General features: G+C 34.3%; 1 protein-coding gene and 1 long non-coding RNA gene across 4 annotated transcripts in view; one reads left to right on the top strand and one right to left on the bottom strand.

Annotated features, from left to right (window-relative positions):
• GUCY1A2 (guanylate cyclase 1 soluble subunit alpha 2) overlaps window positions 1–15,619 on the top strand; it is a 261,485-nt gene extending 245,866 nt beyond the window's left edge. For both annotated transcript variants that reach the window (XM_039858727.1, XM_039858726.1), the window contains one exon: window positions 1,671–15,619. In XM_039858727.1, coding sequence (XP_039714661.1) covers window positions 1,671–1,878 — 208 coding nt within the window. In that variant the 3' untranslated portion in view covers window positions 1,879–15,619. The remainder of the gene's footprint in view (window positions 1–1,670) is intronic.
• The window catches only part of LOC120599655 (uncharacterized), a 461,597-nt gene that overhangs the window by 84,657 nt on the left and 358,705 nt on the right, over window positions 1–18,235 (bottom strand). The window lies entirely within an intron of this gene.

The raw sequence follows: 18,235 nt of genomic DNA, 5'->3' as shown, positions 1-18,235 counted from the left end.
TACATTTTCACACAGCCTTTGTTCTCCCTCTACTCATTGCCTTTTTTGACTTTGCTTCCTCTCTGTCACAATGATTTCTTTTACCCAGCCCATCTCTTACATTGCATGACTTGTTAACATTAACCTGTCTTACGAGGATGAATTATTTTTAGGAAAAGGGTGATGAATTTGGTTCCACTGTGCCTTCCAAATAAAGTCTAAACTTTTAGTTTAGGGTTTCAAAACTTTGCCTTAACCTACTACTTCAGCCTTAACTCTCACTCTTACCTTATTCTGTGATGTTATCAAATGGTTGGAAACGTGCTGAACCTGTTCATAATTTTCTGGTGTCTAAACCTTAGATTATGTTGTACTTCGCATTCACTTGGTGAAAGTCTTCCCATTTTTAAGCACCATCTCTTCTATAAAGGCTTTGTGTCCTCCCCTGCAAACATTTTTCCTCTTTTAGACTTCAACACCATTTATATCTACCTTCTTATGATATATAGCCCATTTTGTTTCATATTACTTTTCTATTACTGTGTTTTTGTTACTTAGTTATTATTTTCTACTTCTTTCATTTTCTGTCTCTGTCAATAAACCTTTGAGCTTCTTTGGTTGTGTTCTACTTATCATTATATTCTGAAGAGTGTCTAGGAGACATTTCTTGGGCAATAAGAAACTGCCTATGAGTTATTGAACTAAATTGAATTGCTGGGGAAGCTGTTTCCATAGTGTAGTGGTTAGCATGTCTGCTTTACGTGCAGAAGGTCCTGAGTTCACACCCCAGTGGAGCCACGGTCCATGGTCTATGGCCATGCCACCCTGAACAAGCCCAGATATCTGATCTTGGAAGCTAAGCAGAGTCGGGCCTGTTTAGCACTTGGATGGGAGACCAGCTTGGAAGATCGGGTGCTGTAGGCATAATAAATAAATAAATAGATAGATAGATAGATAGATAGATAGATAGATAGATAGAATTGCTGGGTCACATTTTTAGGTCTGAGTGTCAAACTGAACTTTTCGTGGAACTGGACAAGAGTAAATCTCCAGTGTTAGTGTACTGGAAAAGAGTCTTTAAGTGTGACTGGAAGGGATGAATTAAGCTATTGAACCAAGAATGCTATTGAGTTTAGAAAATGCGTATTGTCAGAAGTCAGTCATCAATATCAGAGACATCGGAGTCATGAACGTTGTTCTACAAAACTAAAGACTTGATTTACGTGTCTGAGACAAAGGGCACACATTTAAAACTTATTGAGAATCTAGAAAACTGAAGGAATGCTCTAGAATATGGGCAGGTTTTAAAAAACATAAAGGTTAAACCTTTCATGTTTGAATAAAAACTTATATTATGCAGTTTCTTTAGCCTTTTGTTTAGGGAAATAATCAAATTTGAACAATATTTTCAACTAATGCTCTTTAGAAAGAAATCAAGCTTGAACAAATATTTTCAAGTAGTACTGAGAACAGCTTTGTGTTTTTATTATTATTGTAGCATGAAGGGATCTTTCCTGAGAAATAACATTTCCAAATATTTAGAATCCTATGATGGCCACATCAATACAAAGGAATAGAGGTATTGACATCAGCACAACCATTGATTGGCTTCCTGAATCTTTAACATTTCTGTCCATTTATTCACATCTCTCCTGCTTATTTGACTCACACTATCTCTATTTTCTTCTTAGATTATTAAAACGGGAAGAAAGTTTCACGTTCATTCCTCGGTCCCGTGAAGAGCTTCCAGACAACTTTCCAAAGGAAATCCCTGGGATCTGCTATTTCCTGGAGGTAAGGACTGGTCCTAAGCCGCCAAAGCCTTCTCTTTCTTCATCAAGAATAAAAAAGGTTTCCTACAACATTGGCACCATGTTCCTCCGGGAGACAAGCCTCTGAGACCTGCGATGGATCAGAGACTCCTCCAAAAGCACAAGCCCAGAACATGGGTCCCAGCAGAACTGTGGAGAGAGATTCTCTTTCACTGCTTTGCTGAGAACAAGCAGCGGAATTTCTGTTATGTCAGGCAATAATCCTAGAAAAAGGTGGGTGATGACTGTCAATAAAAAAACTGGAGGGTGTGGGGGGAATGAGGCGTGTCCATCCATATGAGTGTTTTTGATCATACATATGTTAATTATAAGTATGGGTCCCCTTTCGAAGCTAACCAATATATAGATTTCACGTTCCCTTGTTTGTCACACATACAGATATCTTTCCCTATATATTTGTATCACTTTTGAGAGCCAGTTTTGATTATATATTCCTACATTTAGTGAGTTGGTATGTGAAGAATATTTTCTAATTTTGTTTTTCTGAATAGACATTTCATACATATATCATGGCAGTGTGGTAAACTTCCTGGCAGGAAGAACTGTAACTCAGCAAAATATTTTAGGGATATTACCTATTTTTATACATGTCTCTTCTTCTAGATAATTACATTTCACACAACATTATTAGATCTTCGGAATCTGCTACTGTATAGTTGGTATATTATGTAACTCTAACCTATTAATTGAATATAGTTTTACTTGTCTAGAGACATTAGTGCTTGGACTGAGAATACATATAACCAAGGATTTCAGATGTTGAGAAAACATTGTATGTCTGCTTAGTAAATATATCTTTTAGATTTAATTAATGTAGCATAGAATCCAGAGGAAATGGAATTTCCTAATAGCAGATATATCTGTAACCAAGATTAAAGAAAGGTCTTTTGCCATCTTCTAACAAATATCAGTTAAAATAAAATGCTCTCTATACTGGACCTTTTGCAACTAGCACTTACAAATATAGGTAGTTTTTGCAACATACTAAACTGCATTCTAATAAACAGTATCCTATGAAATGACATGTTCATGCTCTCTCCTCCCCCCACTTCCCAATGGCTGCCTCCTAAGGCCACTCTTGGGAGCGAATTCCTAGACACCGGCATTACTGCAAAAGAGGTGTAGGGTGTCGTTTCTTCTTGCATAATAAAAAGCAAGGAAAAAATCCATGTCATGGCTTTGAAATTAAAAAAAAAAAATGTTCTTCTGCAGTTTGATTGATGTGGCTTTTCAGTCAGTGAATCACTTTCAGAACACTGAAGTAGGTCTAACCTTCAGACCCAGTAGTCACCATAGTTACAGATAGGTTTTCATCGCATGTTCTGTTAAAATGAGGACCAGTTTCCAATAATTAACCCCGCATGAAAATATTATTACAGACTCACCTTGAAATTAGGAGCACAGTGCCCAGAGTCCTTCTATTTGGATCAGATATAAAACCTAAGTTTCTATTGAGATTAATGAGTTGAAGTATTTCTTTTCTTAAAACTTTGGGGTGGCCATTTTCTTACTCCAGTAGGCACACTCATTGGCAGCTTATGTCTACCAAATGCAATATATTTCTTCTTCCGGTCAGGGAATTTGGCTGCATTATAATTTGGTAATGACATAACTCAGCCAAGGAGCTTACTCACTAGTGTCCAGTGTAGTCTGTAAGGCTTTATTAATTAGTGTTTTTAAGTTCTCTAAATGTGTGGCTAGAAAACACACTTAGATATGCAAAGTATTTGTTATAATGGTGATCAAGGTCATAATTGTTGAACTCTGTCCTTGCCCTGGGGCTTAGTGCAATGCTTCCTGTGGGACAAGATCTAGGCCCTTAGCTCTCTGAATCCTTGCCTTTTCCTCTCTTCCCTGAGTCTAGGTCTCTGTTTAACCACATAAAGTGAAAGGCCACAGTGTTTACAGGTGGCTGTGTAGACTGAGGATAGGAAGATTAACGCATTCCCTTCACAGGGAACTGGGGCCAGGTATACAGTCAGTGTGGACAGAACAGGCCAGGAGCACCTCAGTCCTCATGCCTGGAATAAGAAACACCTTAGCTACACTGATGGACTTCTTATAGCACAAGAGCATGGAGAGAGAATCAAGCTCACTGAAGTCACTTATGCTTATACTGCACAGTCACTTAGAGCTTATTATGATATGGTAAATCAATAAATGTTTTGGTGGTAAACAACGTGTTCTGTAACTGTAAGGCTGAAAAGGACTTCAGGAGTCATTCAATCCGTCTTTGCTTCTTGTAAAGATTTGTCTAAGCAACTACTCTAAACATATGGCTATTCTCTCTATACTTAAGATCATCTATGGGGAGCATATTTTAAAATAATCATTGAAAATCACCATTTATGATCTGGTGATAGTAATACAGCCCAAGACAAGAACTGTATATACATTCAGTTTGTCAGAAGAATAACAAACTCTTTTTTAGTTTAAATAATTTTACTTAGTGAAGAAGTGGCTGTTTACATTGTCACAAAGGTCACAATGAAGACTATGCCAGAGATCTGTATTATATATCACAGACCAAATAAAAAGTACATTTTTTACATAATATAATCTAAATATATCGTTGAAGCTATAGACTGAGGCAATGGTCTAATCTGTTACCATTTTGCCAACCTAGTACAGTTTATTATAGTTATACTGTTGCTATATATGTTTGCAAGATACTGTTTAAAATGGCTATTCATTCTAGCTGCAGTCATAGAATTTAGAAGCTGTGGAAAAGCATTATATTTTTGTCCTATATTATACAGTCCACATATCTTCCATTAGAAATTGTGACTATATCAATGAGTAGTAGTTGGTACTTTATCTGACTAACATCTATATAGAATTCTCACCTACAAACTATTACACACATCATGCATTTTAGTGTGGTGGATTAAAAGGAATTTAAGTGGATGTCTCATTAGAAATCAAGTGGTATTAAACTGGGAAAATGGCTTGAACCCCCTCTAAAAGGGATATTTTAAATATAATTTGGCACCTACAGCTCCTCTGTTTTAGTTTTCTTTCAAACAATGAATTTGAAGAAGTTACTTTATGACTAGCCATCAGTATCCAAGCTTTTCATTGGCATCAGTGTCATTTTGATAGAGAAATTGTCATCATTTGCAAATAAATCAGGCATTTAACAAAGTCAGAAACCCCCGTATGTACTGAAAACATCTGTGCCATGTTGCTTTATGAACCTTAATAAATAGGTAACATTAGCCATAATAAAAAGAAAAATACTCAATGCCTGGAGAACACATATAGTTGGGTCTATTGACTGTGTAGTGTGGTGTGAAGGACCCAACTATTTAAAATCTGCCTCAATATTTATCTCTTATATTTTAAATTATTTGGGGTTTCCATTTTAATATCTGATTATATGTGAACTATGACCTACTTAGATTTGAGAGTGAGTTTGGGGATTTAGCACTTCAAACATGAATTCTCACGGTCTCACAATTGTTCCTCTTGTCCAGTGACAATGGTATCAAGTATATAGTGTTTTATTGTGAAAATGCAGAAGTGTGTGCCTCTCCAAGAAAAACAGAGCAAAACAGGACAACAACTTAAAAGCACTCACAAAGGGTTCCAGCAATAAAGCAAAATTAAATTGATACATACAAAAGGCAAAGCCACAGAGAATTTGGAAAACTAAGAGGCTTAGTGTTTTGTACAGGATTATATTGCTACCAATTGAAATAGTGTATATGAGGCTGTGAAGTATAGAGAGGGAGCTCAAAATTAGGACCATCACTAAATATATTTCTCAAAGGCTCCTTGGGTTCCTGGATGCCGAGGGTGGGTTGTGGATCAGAAAGTAAAGTTTCTATGCATAGGTTTCTATCTTGTCATGCATTTTGAGCACTATGTAGCCCATGCCTAGACCCTCTCTTACTCCATGCTGTCACTGGAAACCATCCCAGCCCCTCAGGTCTGGCCCTATCAAACACCATCCTTTCTGAACCTCTGAACCTAACATGGCCACAAGATGAGTTTCTGATGCCCATTTCAAGCTCATAGGAAGATCTACACAACTTCAGACCCAAGTAACAATGTGTTTTTGAAGTGAACTAACCATTTCCAGTTGTGCTGGGTACTACTTACATCTACAGCTCCTCCCTCTGCTTTTTCTTCAAAAAACAGTCTGATTCCAAGCACATGGTTATAACTTCACTGAATGTTCCTTTAGAACGAAATATATTTGACTCTAAATAGGCTTTGTTGGCACCAGATGCCTTTCAGCCAATAACACCTATAAACTCGAAGTTCAAGAACCAAGCCCTATATTGTAACCTGGTTATTTCTTATATGAGATTACAGATATTCACAAAAATTGTCACTTCAGAGGTTCTATAAACATATCTTATTAGATACAGCCTGAAAAATATGATTTGTGAGAGACTTTTTAAAGTTTAACATATTTTATTCTGAATGATGATCCTTTGTGGGTAGCTCTGATATGAATATACTTAATTCACAACCAGCTGATTTAACATACGCATAAATTGTGTTAAAATGATTGAACAAATTTTATTGTTAAATGGATAAATTGACCCCAGCTATGGACTCAATTTCAGCATCCTCATGGGGGTGACTGAAGAACAGACACTGATATTATATACAGATTAACATAAATCTTGTCAGAATATACTGAGATAGTGTGCAAAATTCCTTCCTCACACTTGATTCAAACAATTGAAACCTAAGTATTATTGTCCTGCCACTTTTCTGTTTCCTTCTTTCCTTTGTTTTTTCTTTCCTTCCTTTCATTAAAAAATGTCATCAATGTATTTATAACAGAAAAAATCACAGCTGATCTCATATTATAAAATAGTTTTAGTCTTATAGAGTAATGAATATTGTGTGTGTGTATGTGTCGAATGTAGCTATTTTCAGATTAAAGAAGTGACATTTTGGAAGGACTTTGGGTGTAGAGAAGTAAAGTTTGTTTTTATCTCTAATGTATTGTGAGCAGACCACACGGCTTCAGTCTAGTCTCTTGTTGCCATCCCATCCTCATTAAGAAATGATGCTGTTCATTGGATCAACTTAGCTTGGCAGTATCCAGCTGGCTTCATAAGAATTACCTAGGAATCTTTTAGGAATACAAATTACTGGGCTTTACCTTCAGAGATTTCGATTCAGTAGGTCACAGGTGCGGCCTAGGAATCTGTACTTAGAAAATCCCCTTAGGTAATGGTAATATATAGCCAGACTTGGGAATCATTGAAGGGTATTCAAATAACCCCAATTACTAGGAGTAAATACAAGTTGACAGAGATAGAAATATGTTATTTCATTCGTAGTTATTTTGAAGGCTAAATGCTCTCAGCTTCATAGCATTGTTTCACAAGTTTTAATTTAGCATTGATTTCAAATTTATGGTCTGCTTCTTGAGTATGAGTCTTCAAACTTATTAGAGACAGAAATCAACACTGATAAGCATGAGGGATGAATATTGCTCACTATAGGGCTATTAGGAATGCTAGACATGGCACCATTTTCTTAATTACTGCCAGAGCTGTGCAGTATGTTACAATATTTGCTGATCTTCACCACAGATATATAAACTATACACTTTTGGACAAAGACGCAAATGTCGAAGTGACAGCCTTATTTCTGAATCCTTTGATGGTTAAGTTATGAAAAATCACCAACTTAATACTTAGTCTCACTCTGTACTTTTCATGTTGAACTGTACATTCAGCTAAAAATGATTCCCTAGCAATACCTTATAAACAACCTTTCAAGCAATAATTTAAGCCTTGGTGATGATACCATATGAAACTTGCACTTCTGTGCACTTCATAGAACTTTTAGGGAAACAGAAACATGTTCTATATAAGCAATAACATAGCTGATGTGGACTTTTAAAAGGTAGTCACCATTCTACTATAGCAAAATGAGCAGCAAGTATGATTCAGATAAAAATTATCTGAGCAAATGACATGCTTAGTCTATCTCAAAAGACATTCATTTGTATATATGCTATAAGTAATACACTCCTATCAGACTATTTCTGTTGTAATTTTAAAAATATCTATCACAATATGATTTTCTATTCCTCTCAAGAGATGTGTGTGTGTATAATGCTCAGATTTTCAGATTTTTGTAGTATATAATAAGGAACAGTCGAGGATGGATGCATTAGTAAAGTAGAACATAAGTTGGATGAGTTGATTGAGAATGTAGGCTTTGCAAAAATATAGATTGGTCTTGGGACAAGTTAATTAATTTAACTGTTGGTCTGTTAAGGTCTTAGCAGATGAAAGATTAAAGATAAAAAGAGCTTATTACCACCATTTCCTATGATGGCAAACGTTTAGTAAGTATGATAGCACTTTGGCTTCACAATATGGTTGAAAGTCATTTATAGCATAATTAATAAACATCTGAAAATGATTATCTAGTCATATTGAAAATAGCCTGTACTTCTCAGCTGTTTTGATGATAGTACTAAAGCTTGCAAATTTCAAAATGAATAATTTATATTTTTACTTTTACTTCTTAAAATATAATTTTAATCAAATGTGGCACAGTCAGTAATATTCACTTTTAATAAATTACCCCTCCATCATTTAGAATAACATATTAGGATTACAGCTAAAAGCAATTATGTTATACTGAGGATCTTCTAAGCATCGGATTATTATACAGCAGTCATATAAGCTTAGGATCCATTGCTAAGCCTCTAAATAAGTTTATAGCTCCTATCATTGCCTAGCTGGGTAATCTTTCTTCTAATCATGGATCTGAACTCAATTGGAACGGTGGTGGGTTTGCTAGTATTTTAAGTTCTGTTATCCACAGCAAAACTTAAGTTAGCATCCTCCTGCCAACAATCTAGAAAATTCTCCTATAAAAAGCAAACAGGATTGCTGATTCACTGAGAAAATTTTGACAGTTATCTTTTTATGTATCATTGGATGCCTTACTCTTAATAAGCATTCTTTTTGATTGTTATAAATGATGAAAATAGTTAATTTGAATCTATTAAATTACAGTGAATTTTTCCTCTCAGTTAATTCATCTAGTTGCTGATCAGATCATTCTTAATGTTAGACTTAAGTACTGTTGCTTATTATTTGAAAGCAGAAGTGACAAAAGAATTAAATGGCAAGCCTAAGTAATAGCTTGTTTCTGATTCTTTTGATATATATTTTAAAAATAAGGGATTCAGTTTATATTTAATCTTCCTCTGTAGCCTTTTCACTATTTGGAGATCAAGAAGGGATCCTACTAAATGTATTTTATTGTGGTGTATTAAAAGCAATTAAATACAAGTAGGACAGTGGTGTGTTAATTGTGGTAAAATCAGAACTGTGCAAAATGTCTTCTCACATCACCTCACTTTTTAAAGACAGTTCTTCCCTTTTCTCTGCCCAGCAGTTACACATCCCACCTCCGATTGAGGGGGTGGGATGAGCAGGAGCTTTAGATGAGAGTAAGCAAAAAGATTTCATTTTTTTCTTCACAAAGGTATAAATACTCATAAAGGAAAGGCAGTTTTCCTAATAATGTGTGGTTTAATGAAAGCCAAATGAGCTATTTGGCTGCTGGTCATTCTTATTTTAAAAAGAAAGGAGAAAAATCCTTCACAAGCCATTTTTAGTGTTCTTAGGAGGTAATGTCAACCTCTCAGCCAGCTGTACGTTATCAGTGAAACTGGGATTAGAAACTCACAGAGCTATATATAGAAACTCTCTGGAGGTGGCAGATAGAACTAGTCTTGGTTACACTGATGAAGGTAAATGAAAGTGTCAGAACATCTGGACCGAAGGGACAAAGAAGGCCAAATACTAGCTCTGCCATATGTCACAGAAAAGCCACTAAAATTAGCACAAAAGAACAGACTATCAGTGTGCAAGTGATAGTAAAACAAAACATTTTTTTCCTTTTAAAACATGCCTGGAAGAGCTAAATTTCAGTGAGAAAAATACAATTCGATTTTATACATCCTTTTTTAAAATTCTGACATTTTAAAAACTATATCTTTCCCCAGCAAGAAAATTTAATCACAAAGAATGAGAAATATTTATTCTATGTTCTAAAATCTATAAAATTATTTCTGGGGCTTTACTATATTCCATATTCTTTTTCACATTGTTCTCAAATTGGGATTTGGCTGCTAGCGAGACAAGTGCTCAACTTTAGAGTAGATAAAAGCCTTTATGACGCCATAGGCCTATCCATCTCATTCGGGGATGCTCCAGGGAGTCGGAGCCTGGGAGAGAGTCACCCCGGAGCACCTGATGGTATTCTGTGGGAGAGATGAAGTTGCACTCTGTCTTCCAAAATTAAAAGTGGTTAGGCAGCCTCTTACAATCCATCAAAGATTTTTCCGTCATGTAATTAGTCAAGCAGAGTTAGATTAGAACAGAAATTTTAAAAGGAGGAAACAAACCTGAACAATTTTTAATCAGAATTATCAGTTAAAAAAATTTAGAAGATTTGCTTTCTCCTTAGAGTCAAGTTACTTAAATGCAAAAGTCAGAATACTAGAAATTTTTCTGAATGTATCAAGTTCAACACAGAAAGAAAAATAATTTTGTTGATGGACCCCTTAAGGTTTTATCCCCTGGAAATAACACATAAGTATAAATTACATTTAAATTATTTTTCCTTCATGTTTTTTTGTTTATGGCAAGAAATAAATTTGTAGAAGATGTCATAAGTAAGACAAACTTATAAATTGTGGTATTGAGCCATGGTCTGTATATTTGGTAACGTTCTTTTTACTTAAAATAATAAACTATTTATAATGATATAAAGCTTAAGGATAATTCAGTCAAATAACACTGTATTGAGAATTTTTCACATTAGGATATAGAACAGAGCATCTCAAACTTCTCAATAAAATCTAAGGCAAAGCTAATTTAAGTTCAAATCATTTGAACAACAAGTATACCTTTACATCACCTCTAACAAGTTATTATGCATTTCCATACCCAATGAAACCTCCTAGAACAGTTCTATTATTGCCTCCCAAGAAACATTTCTTTATGGTCAATATCACTAACTTTCAAGGCTAGCAAGAGAGTATGGCTTTATCTCGAGACTGAGGTGATCTGTATCAATAATTTTGTGTACAATCATTTAAAAGCTTCCCCTCCTTTATTTAGCTTTTTTAATTCAAAGCGTCACAGTTAAAGTGAAACAAAATACTGGCGTGACCAGACAGTTTTTCAACGACTTGAAACCCCGCTTTAAATTTTATTGGTATAAATTGCCATATTGAAATCAAAACTTAACCTTGACTTGGAGCCTCAGATACATTGCTTTTATATTATTTGACTAGAAATTAATTCTTATGATATATCTCATTCTAGCCAAGATGGTCTAGGTAAACTAGATGACTATACAATTAACTATAGTAATTCAGGGTGTTTTTCAAACAATTTCTTTAATTTTTGCTCTTGTTGTAAAATGATAATTATGAGTAGATGGCAGCCAAAATGATTATTTCTATCTTTTTAATTCATTTCAAGTGTATTACCAGGCCCTTATAAAATCCTTCCTTTTCATTTGTTATATAACTCTATGACCTGGAATAATAAGTACTCATTGCTTTTTCTTTTGATCCTTAAAAACACTTTTTTTTTTTTTTTTTTTGGTCTAAAAGAATTCTCCTACTAAAATTCGACTATAGGAGGTATCCCATTTTATGAGCATATATGAAATCTTAATCTGTTTCAGCTGTACTGCAACAAAGAGAAAGAAGGTACACCAATAGGGAAAATAGGAGAAAATTCAGACTTTGCTTATATTAAAATTACCTAGAGCCCAATCTTGCTAACCTAGAAGAAACCTGAAAATAGATGGTAATGCCCACTGATTACAGATGACCCTTGAATAACATGGGTTTGAACTGTCCACTTATACACGGATTTTTTTCCAATAAACATACAGTTGACACTTTTTACGCTTGAATTTCACATCTGCAGATTCAACCAACCGCAGATTGAAAACAGTATTTTTGATCTGCGGTTAGGAATCTGTGGATGTGGGGGGCCAACTATGAATTGCTCTACCCCATTTTGTATAAGGGACTTGAGCCTCTGCAGATTTTGTTATCTGCGGGGGTCCTAGAACCGATCCCTCTCAGATACCCAGGGACAACTGATTTTCAGGGAGTCAGAAGTTATACATGGATTTCCAACTGCCTGATGTCCCTAACCCCCACATTGTTTGAAGGTCAACTGTATATTTAAACACAGTATTCATATTTAACAGAATATAATAAAATTTGCTTTATATATATCCAACAGTATAGAATTTGTTTTCCTTCAGGAAAATTCGGTGCTATGTCTTCAATGAATATTTGCTGTATTATCTAATTAAACATTAGTACAATCTTTATGACAATGAGAACCATACAAGAGTCCAAATATCAAGTGTGGCTATAACTTGAATATCAAAAAAGTTTGATATTATTTCTGAATAAGACTTTTGGTGAATGTAAAATTAGTGGGCTCTAGGTATAGATATTACATGCAGTAAACTAATTAGGCCTTTAATCATTGTCAGTATCCTCAGCTTCTCTCTTTTTTTTATTCCGTCTTTCTTTCCCTCCTTCCTTCTCCCTCTGCCCACCACCTTCCTTTGCTCTCACTCTCGCTCTTGCTCTTATGAAGGATGTGAAAATAGTATTTTAGTATTTTGGCTGGGGCCTCCCTGTTTCACTTTCACATGATTGAACACTGTGGATTCATGAAGTAAGGAAAAAAAGATGAACATTTAGATATAGATTATTTGGGAATAGAAATTACTGAGAAAATCAAGACCTTAGCTTCATCAATTAAGAGAAACATGAGTCTAAAAAATATACATATGTTGTTCTTTTTCACTGAATTTAAACACTCACAGGAAGCATCAGGGCCAAACTTTTTGGACAACCTCCCATTTTTTTGTCCCTACAAACACATTAATTTAGAAAAATACTCTTATTTTCAAACACTAAAATTTTACTTGGGTATCACACTGCTAAAGTTTGAAATGGAAAAGAAGCTTCTTCTATTTGTAAGGATATTGTTTTCTAAAAAATACTTCCCAAGAAGATGAACACCAAATGCCACTTGAGTCTACTGGCTCTTTATCTAGAAAGAACTGATAAATGTCTTATTTCTTGTACTCTCCTCTATAACTCTGTTTGACATAACATGGTGTTTTGGGTTCTTTTCTGAGGTTTGAAAACATTTGCCATCAATTCTATAAGTCTACTGTACTGAAAAAGCAATATACAATGCATTTCATATTTCTTATCCCAATGCCTTTGAGATTTTAGCGCATATTTAGATAGCTATTTATAACCACAGTTTTGACTTATTCACCAGAATTAACAAATTATCATGTTCTTAAATGTAGAAAGGCACAGGTTGGATTGTTTTATGATATATCAAGGGATCAATCATTTACAAATATCAAACCAAAGCCTTTTTTTTTCAGGAAAATTTCAATAATTTCTAGTGGAGTCTTTGATTCGTAAGGAAAAAGAAGTGATATATTTTATTTAAAAGAATAAAAATTAGGAAGACAGAAGAGTACGCCCTTCCGTTTCAGGCATCCTTGACACTATAATAATTTGAACAAGTCTTGAACAAGATTCAAAGAATCTTTAATCTCCAAACCTGAACATTTTATTCTGTTCATGTTTTTTTTTATGTTAGTGTATTCTTATTAGATTATAACTACTTAAGAAGTTGTCTCCATGACACAAGTTTGTGTTCATTAACAGAAAATCATATAGAAATTATACAGTTTTTTTTTTCTCTCTGGAAAGATATGCTTCACTAAGTAAAATACCTTTGAATTTTTTGTTCTTATTCTCATTTGGACTTCTCTTATACACCTCAGAGTTCTTCTATTCTAAAAAATCAGGTAGTCACACAAAGAAAGGAATATGAAAAATCCAGAAAAATTTAAAACTTTAAAATGGAAGAAATTCTTTGTTAATCAACTTTTATGTACTTCGCATTGATTAATTTATTTTGAAATTGTGAGGAAAAAATCAGGCAGCTACCATTTAAATTGATAGCCATGAAAATACCAATTACTCCCTTCTTGTGGTTTTCTGTGGTAAAATCTTTGTCTTGAAATGATAGACAATCTTAATACTTGTTCAAATGAAGAAAACTGACCTTCAATAACCTTACCATTTCTATTTCTTGAGGGAAACATTTTTAATAATGAAAATAAAAAGAGAAGAAATATGGTTGAGGAAAATAGAAAACATTAAGATGAAATTTAAACACCTGTGATCCACAGTCCCATTTCTTCCTTCTATTTTGTTGCCTCCTGCTGAATTGATATGTAAGGCCCAGATTGGCAAAATTTACAAGCTACTCATCATTGTCTTCTTTAAGACTCTAGAGATGAACAAAAATTACTCTGACTCTGTGGAAATTGATTCACATTATCATGGCAGGTTATGCATACTAGAGAAGTCAGGTTAGGTTCGAGTAGATAAATGGTCCATGGGGAGAAAGACTTTCTGATTTTTCTTAGAGTTGGATGAACAGTGTTTTCCTTATTTAAAAAAAAAAATCTTCCTGAGAGTTTTGCCTTGGAAGAGTCTTAAGTTTTATAACAGCTGCCTGTAACTACATTACAACATTGATAATCAAGTGACAAAACTCTCATTTCTCATTATGCTTTTAAATTGTACCAATTAAGTGCATTCCAGAAATAATACATATCATTCTTCATTTCAAAATCAACCTACCTGAATTCTGACTCTTCAACTGTGAGTAGCCATTTTATAAAACCAAAGGGTCTCATATCCTAAATAGAACTTTAGATTAAAAAAAAAAAGCTTGCCTGCTCATTTAATTGCATAAGATAAACAGCCAATGCATTTCCATCAAACGTTCCAGCACTATAAATAATAAATAGGTTTCCCAACTCTCTTAATTAAAAAAACCCAGTTATAATGTGTTAGGCTTTCATTCACTTCCTCTGCATGGGGTAGGTTTTACTAAACCAGATACATGAATTATTTTAATGTTTTTTCCAATTCATTTGCTGTAATTTCATGGGTCTAAATTTTTGGTTTGGCTTGCAATGTAAATAATATTGTATATCTGCTATTTTGCTATCAAACTCTACTTTGTGAATCATTTATTTTAAAACACCTAGTTATCACAAATTTAAATTACAATGTCATTGAATAATACCAGGTAAATATACTAATATATCTGTAGGGCATGGTTAAATTGCATATATTTTGAAATTTCAAGCTATTTTTTGTTTTTTGTTTTTTGTTTTTTTAAAAAGATGAATGCACTCTTAAACCTGTACCATTAATAAAAAAGCTTCATTTAGTGTTTCATATTATATTTTTAAATATTTTCCTTTATCCAGTAGTACAGATTTATAGAAACTTTTTCTAACTGAAATCATAAAATATGCCTCATTTCACTAGAATTTTAAGAATACTAGTACATGTAAAAGTATGCAAGCACTTATAGGGTTATAAACATCCACTGTATCTTTTTTGCTTTTCATGTTACACCACTTTTTACTTATTTGATTATGTTTATTTATAATTATGCTAAATCATGCACAATGTAAATAGCATGTTTCATTATGAGAAATGTCTTTGTATTTACAGACTGCAGAATAAGGTAAATTTATATATGAAAAATGAGTGATAACCTGAGATTCTTATAAAACAAAGTGGGAATGATAGTTGTGTGTTATATTTACAAAATTCATTACAAAACTCTGTTTAAGTCATGCATTTATTTACTGTATAAATCCAAACTGTCACATAAAATATTTAAATCAATAAATGATACCAAAAAAGATGAGTCTATAGATTCTTTTTAGCATATTTTTTCATACTCTGAATGACAATGACTAAGGATATGGATGAACATAAATGAAAGAATGGGGAACAAATGAATGGAGTGTTCTCAATGCATTATCATTATGGCTGATGATGCTTCTGAAACAATATTACACAGGGCCAATTTTGAATTATTTATGTAATATGAAATATCCTCTTAAATTTGTTACAAAACCCAGCAGCACAGGTCACAATTTCTGTAGTTTCATGCTCTCTAAATATATATCACACAAAAAAGTCATGAGTCACATGTCTTATGGTCAGACAGTTGCTTTCCTGAAAAGGTAGACAGAGAAAAGGGATCATTTTACTGTGATGATTAAATGTCAATAAAATGCCCATTGAATGCCTGTCAGTGCCCCATCCAACAGTTTGGTTAGATGCAGCATACCTATAAGGAGAAGACCATTTTAATCCAATGTTCCTATATTCCAGCAGTGTACATATGTAAAATTAACCCATCTCTGTTATTTTCTTGTCTTCTCTTCCATAACGACTTGGTTTCAACCATACACGGCTATTTCTAACAGTTCCCAAGGGAATCTCCATCCTGTGTTCACAGACAGAGCTGCTCTCCTCTTCTGCCCTTGTCTTATTGATATCTGCTGCTTTGAAGTCATGCCACTTAATTATTTTCCTAACCATAAGAGAAGTGACACTGAGTAGGCAGAAGTAAAGGAAGTGTGTACACACACATACAGACGTACACCACACACAGGCAGGATAACTGCATATTGCAATAAAATCTCTCTTTCAGAAAATAGAAGAAAACACATTGACGTTTCCCTGGTTCATAGCATGATGGGCAGGTACTATGGAATCTCTCTATTCATTGTCTGTGGACTCTGGCTCCATCTATGGTGTTTGGCTCTCTTTGTTGGGAAGTACTTCTTTGGTCCATTACATACCAGAGCAACCTACGAAGTGGGCATTGAGAATAAGTTCTCTTTGGGAGCTACAGCTTTTACAACCTACTCCCTGCTGCACATTTGTAGGTTGTGGCACTGTTGTAAACTCACAGGCTTTTTCAGGACAGGATCATATTAATCTTTGTTGTTCGACAAAATAATCTGCTTAAAATTTAAAAGGCTTCTGCTCGATCTGTTTCCAGTCATTTCCACGTGCCAGCATCCCAAACCAAGGTTCTCTCTTAGATAAAGTTCTTATTCTTGCCTTCTTTTTTATTTTATTAAATTTATTGGATGACATCAGTTAACAAAATTATATAGGTTTCAAGAAAAGATGAAATACTGCCATTCACGACAACCTGGCTAGATTTTGAGATTATTGGGCTAAAAGAAATAAGTCAGAAAAAGCTGAGCTCCTTATTTCTTTGTCTTGCGATTGTCTCTAAATTCAATGGCAGCTACAGGAGGGAAGACAGCCCTCTTAATCTGAGCTGTGTTGTAAGACTGAGTCCTTTTGTTACACTGAGAAGTCTTAATGGGTCTCAGTTGCTCACTTCAATTTGTCTTTAATTCTTTTTCAGACTTGTCTCCTTTCTTGAGAGTACAAAAGTCATTAGCATTCTCCAAATTTTGTGTGCAAATCACCCAGGTCTGTCTTAAGCTCAGCTCCTTCTCTTAATATCTTGTCAAATATAGCAAGAAGAAGCCAACATGCACTAGTGTTCTGGCACCCACACAACCTTCTCTAGAGATGCAGACTCTGAGGGCAGATGATCTACCTTCCAGGTTCCCCAAACGTTTTGGCCTCACCTTGCATATGTCCTCCACTTTTTGATCTCAAAAAAAAAAAAAAAATCTTGCCTCTAAAGTTTTATAGTCTACATATTGCTTCGGATAAGGTAGGCTGCACTTAGGAAAAAAATATAAACAAATAGAGACCTTATGCAATAAATGTATTTTTCTTACCATGTATCAGGATAGAAATGTTCCTAGTTGGAGTAAATCTGCTTCATACTGTTATTCTAGAACCCAGCCAATGTGGCTCTGCCTAGTAGAAATTTTTAGGCCAGGCATGGACACAGCATGGATCCTTTTCATTCACATTTCTACTTCTAGACTTAATCGCACAGCAACATCTAATTTCAAGAGAAGATGGAAAATGCACTCCAACTATGTATCCAGGAAAAAGGGTAAGGATTTGATGAACCACTAACAACCATAATTATATTTTTAGTTTGAGATTATTTATTATCTTATTCAAAATACCTAAGCTAAATATTCTAAACTCCCTCAGGCTTAAGGCTGTGTCTCTCTATTTAAAACAGAGCTGGAATCTTTCAGAAACCATGCTTATAATATTAGCTATAAAGTTGTCTTGATTCTTTCATTCTCATGGACAGAGATATTCTAAACAAATTAATTTTTAGTCTCTGAAAACAAATAAAATATACTGACCAGATCATAGACCCCTACAAAGATTCCTGTTAGTGAGTTCTACTCATTGCAGTGTCATCACCACCATGATCAAATAAGAGGATAAATTTCTCAGGAGACAAAACCCATCCCACATATGTACCAGGCATGTAAAAAGAGGCTAACAATCTAGTTGAATAGAAAAGCTGGTATATGCTAAGTGCCAAAATAAAGGTTCCTACATTAATTTAAAAAGA

This window comes from Pteropus medius, unplaced genomic scaffold, assembly GCF_902729225.1.
Source record: "Pteropus medius unplaced genomic scaffold, Ma_sr-lr_union100, whole genome shotgun sequence".
NCBI classification, from domain to species: Eukaryota; Metazoa; Chordata; class Mammalia; order Chiroptera; family Pteropodidae; genus Pteropus; species Pteropus medius.
Note: the sequence above shows the minus strand (reverse complement) of the source record. Positions and strands in the feature narration are given on the sequence as shown.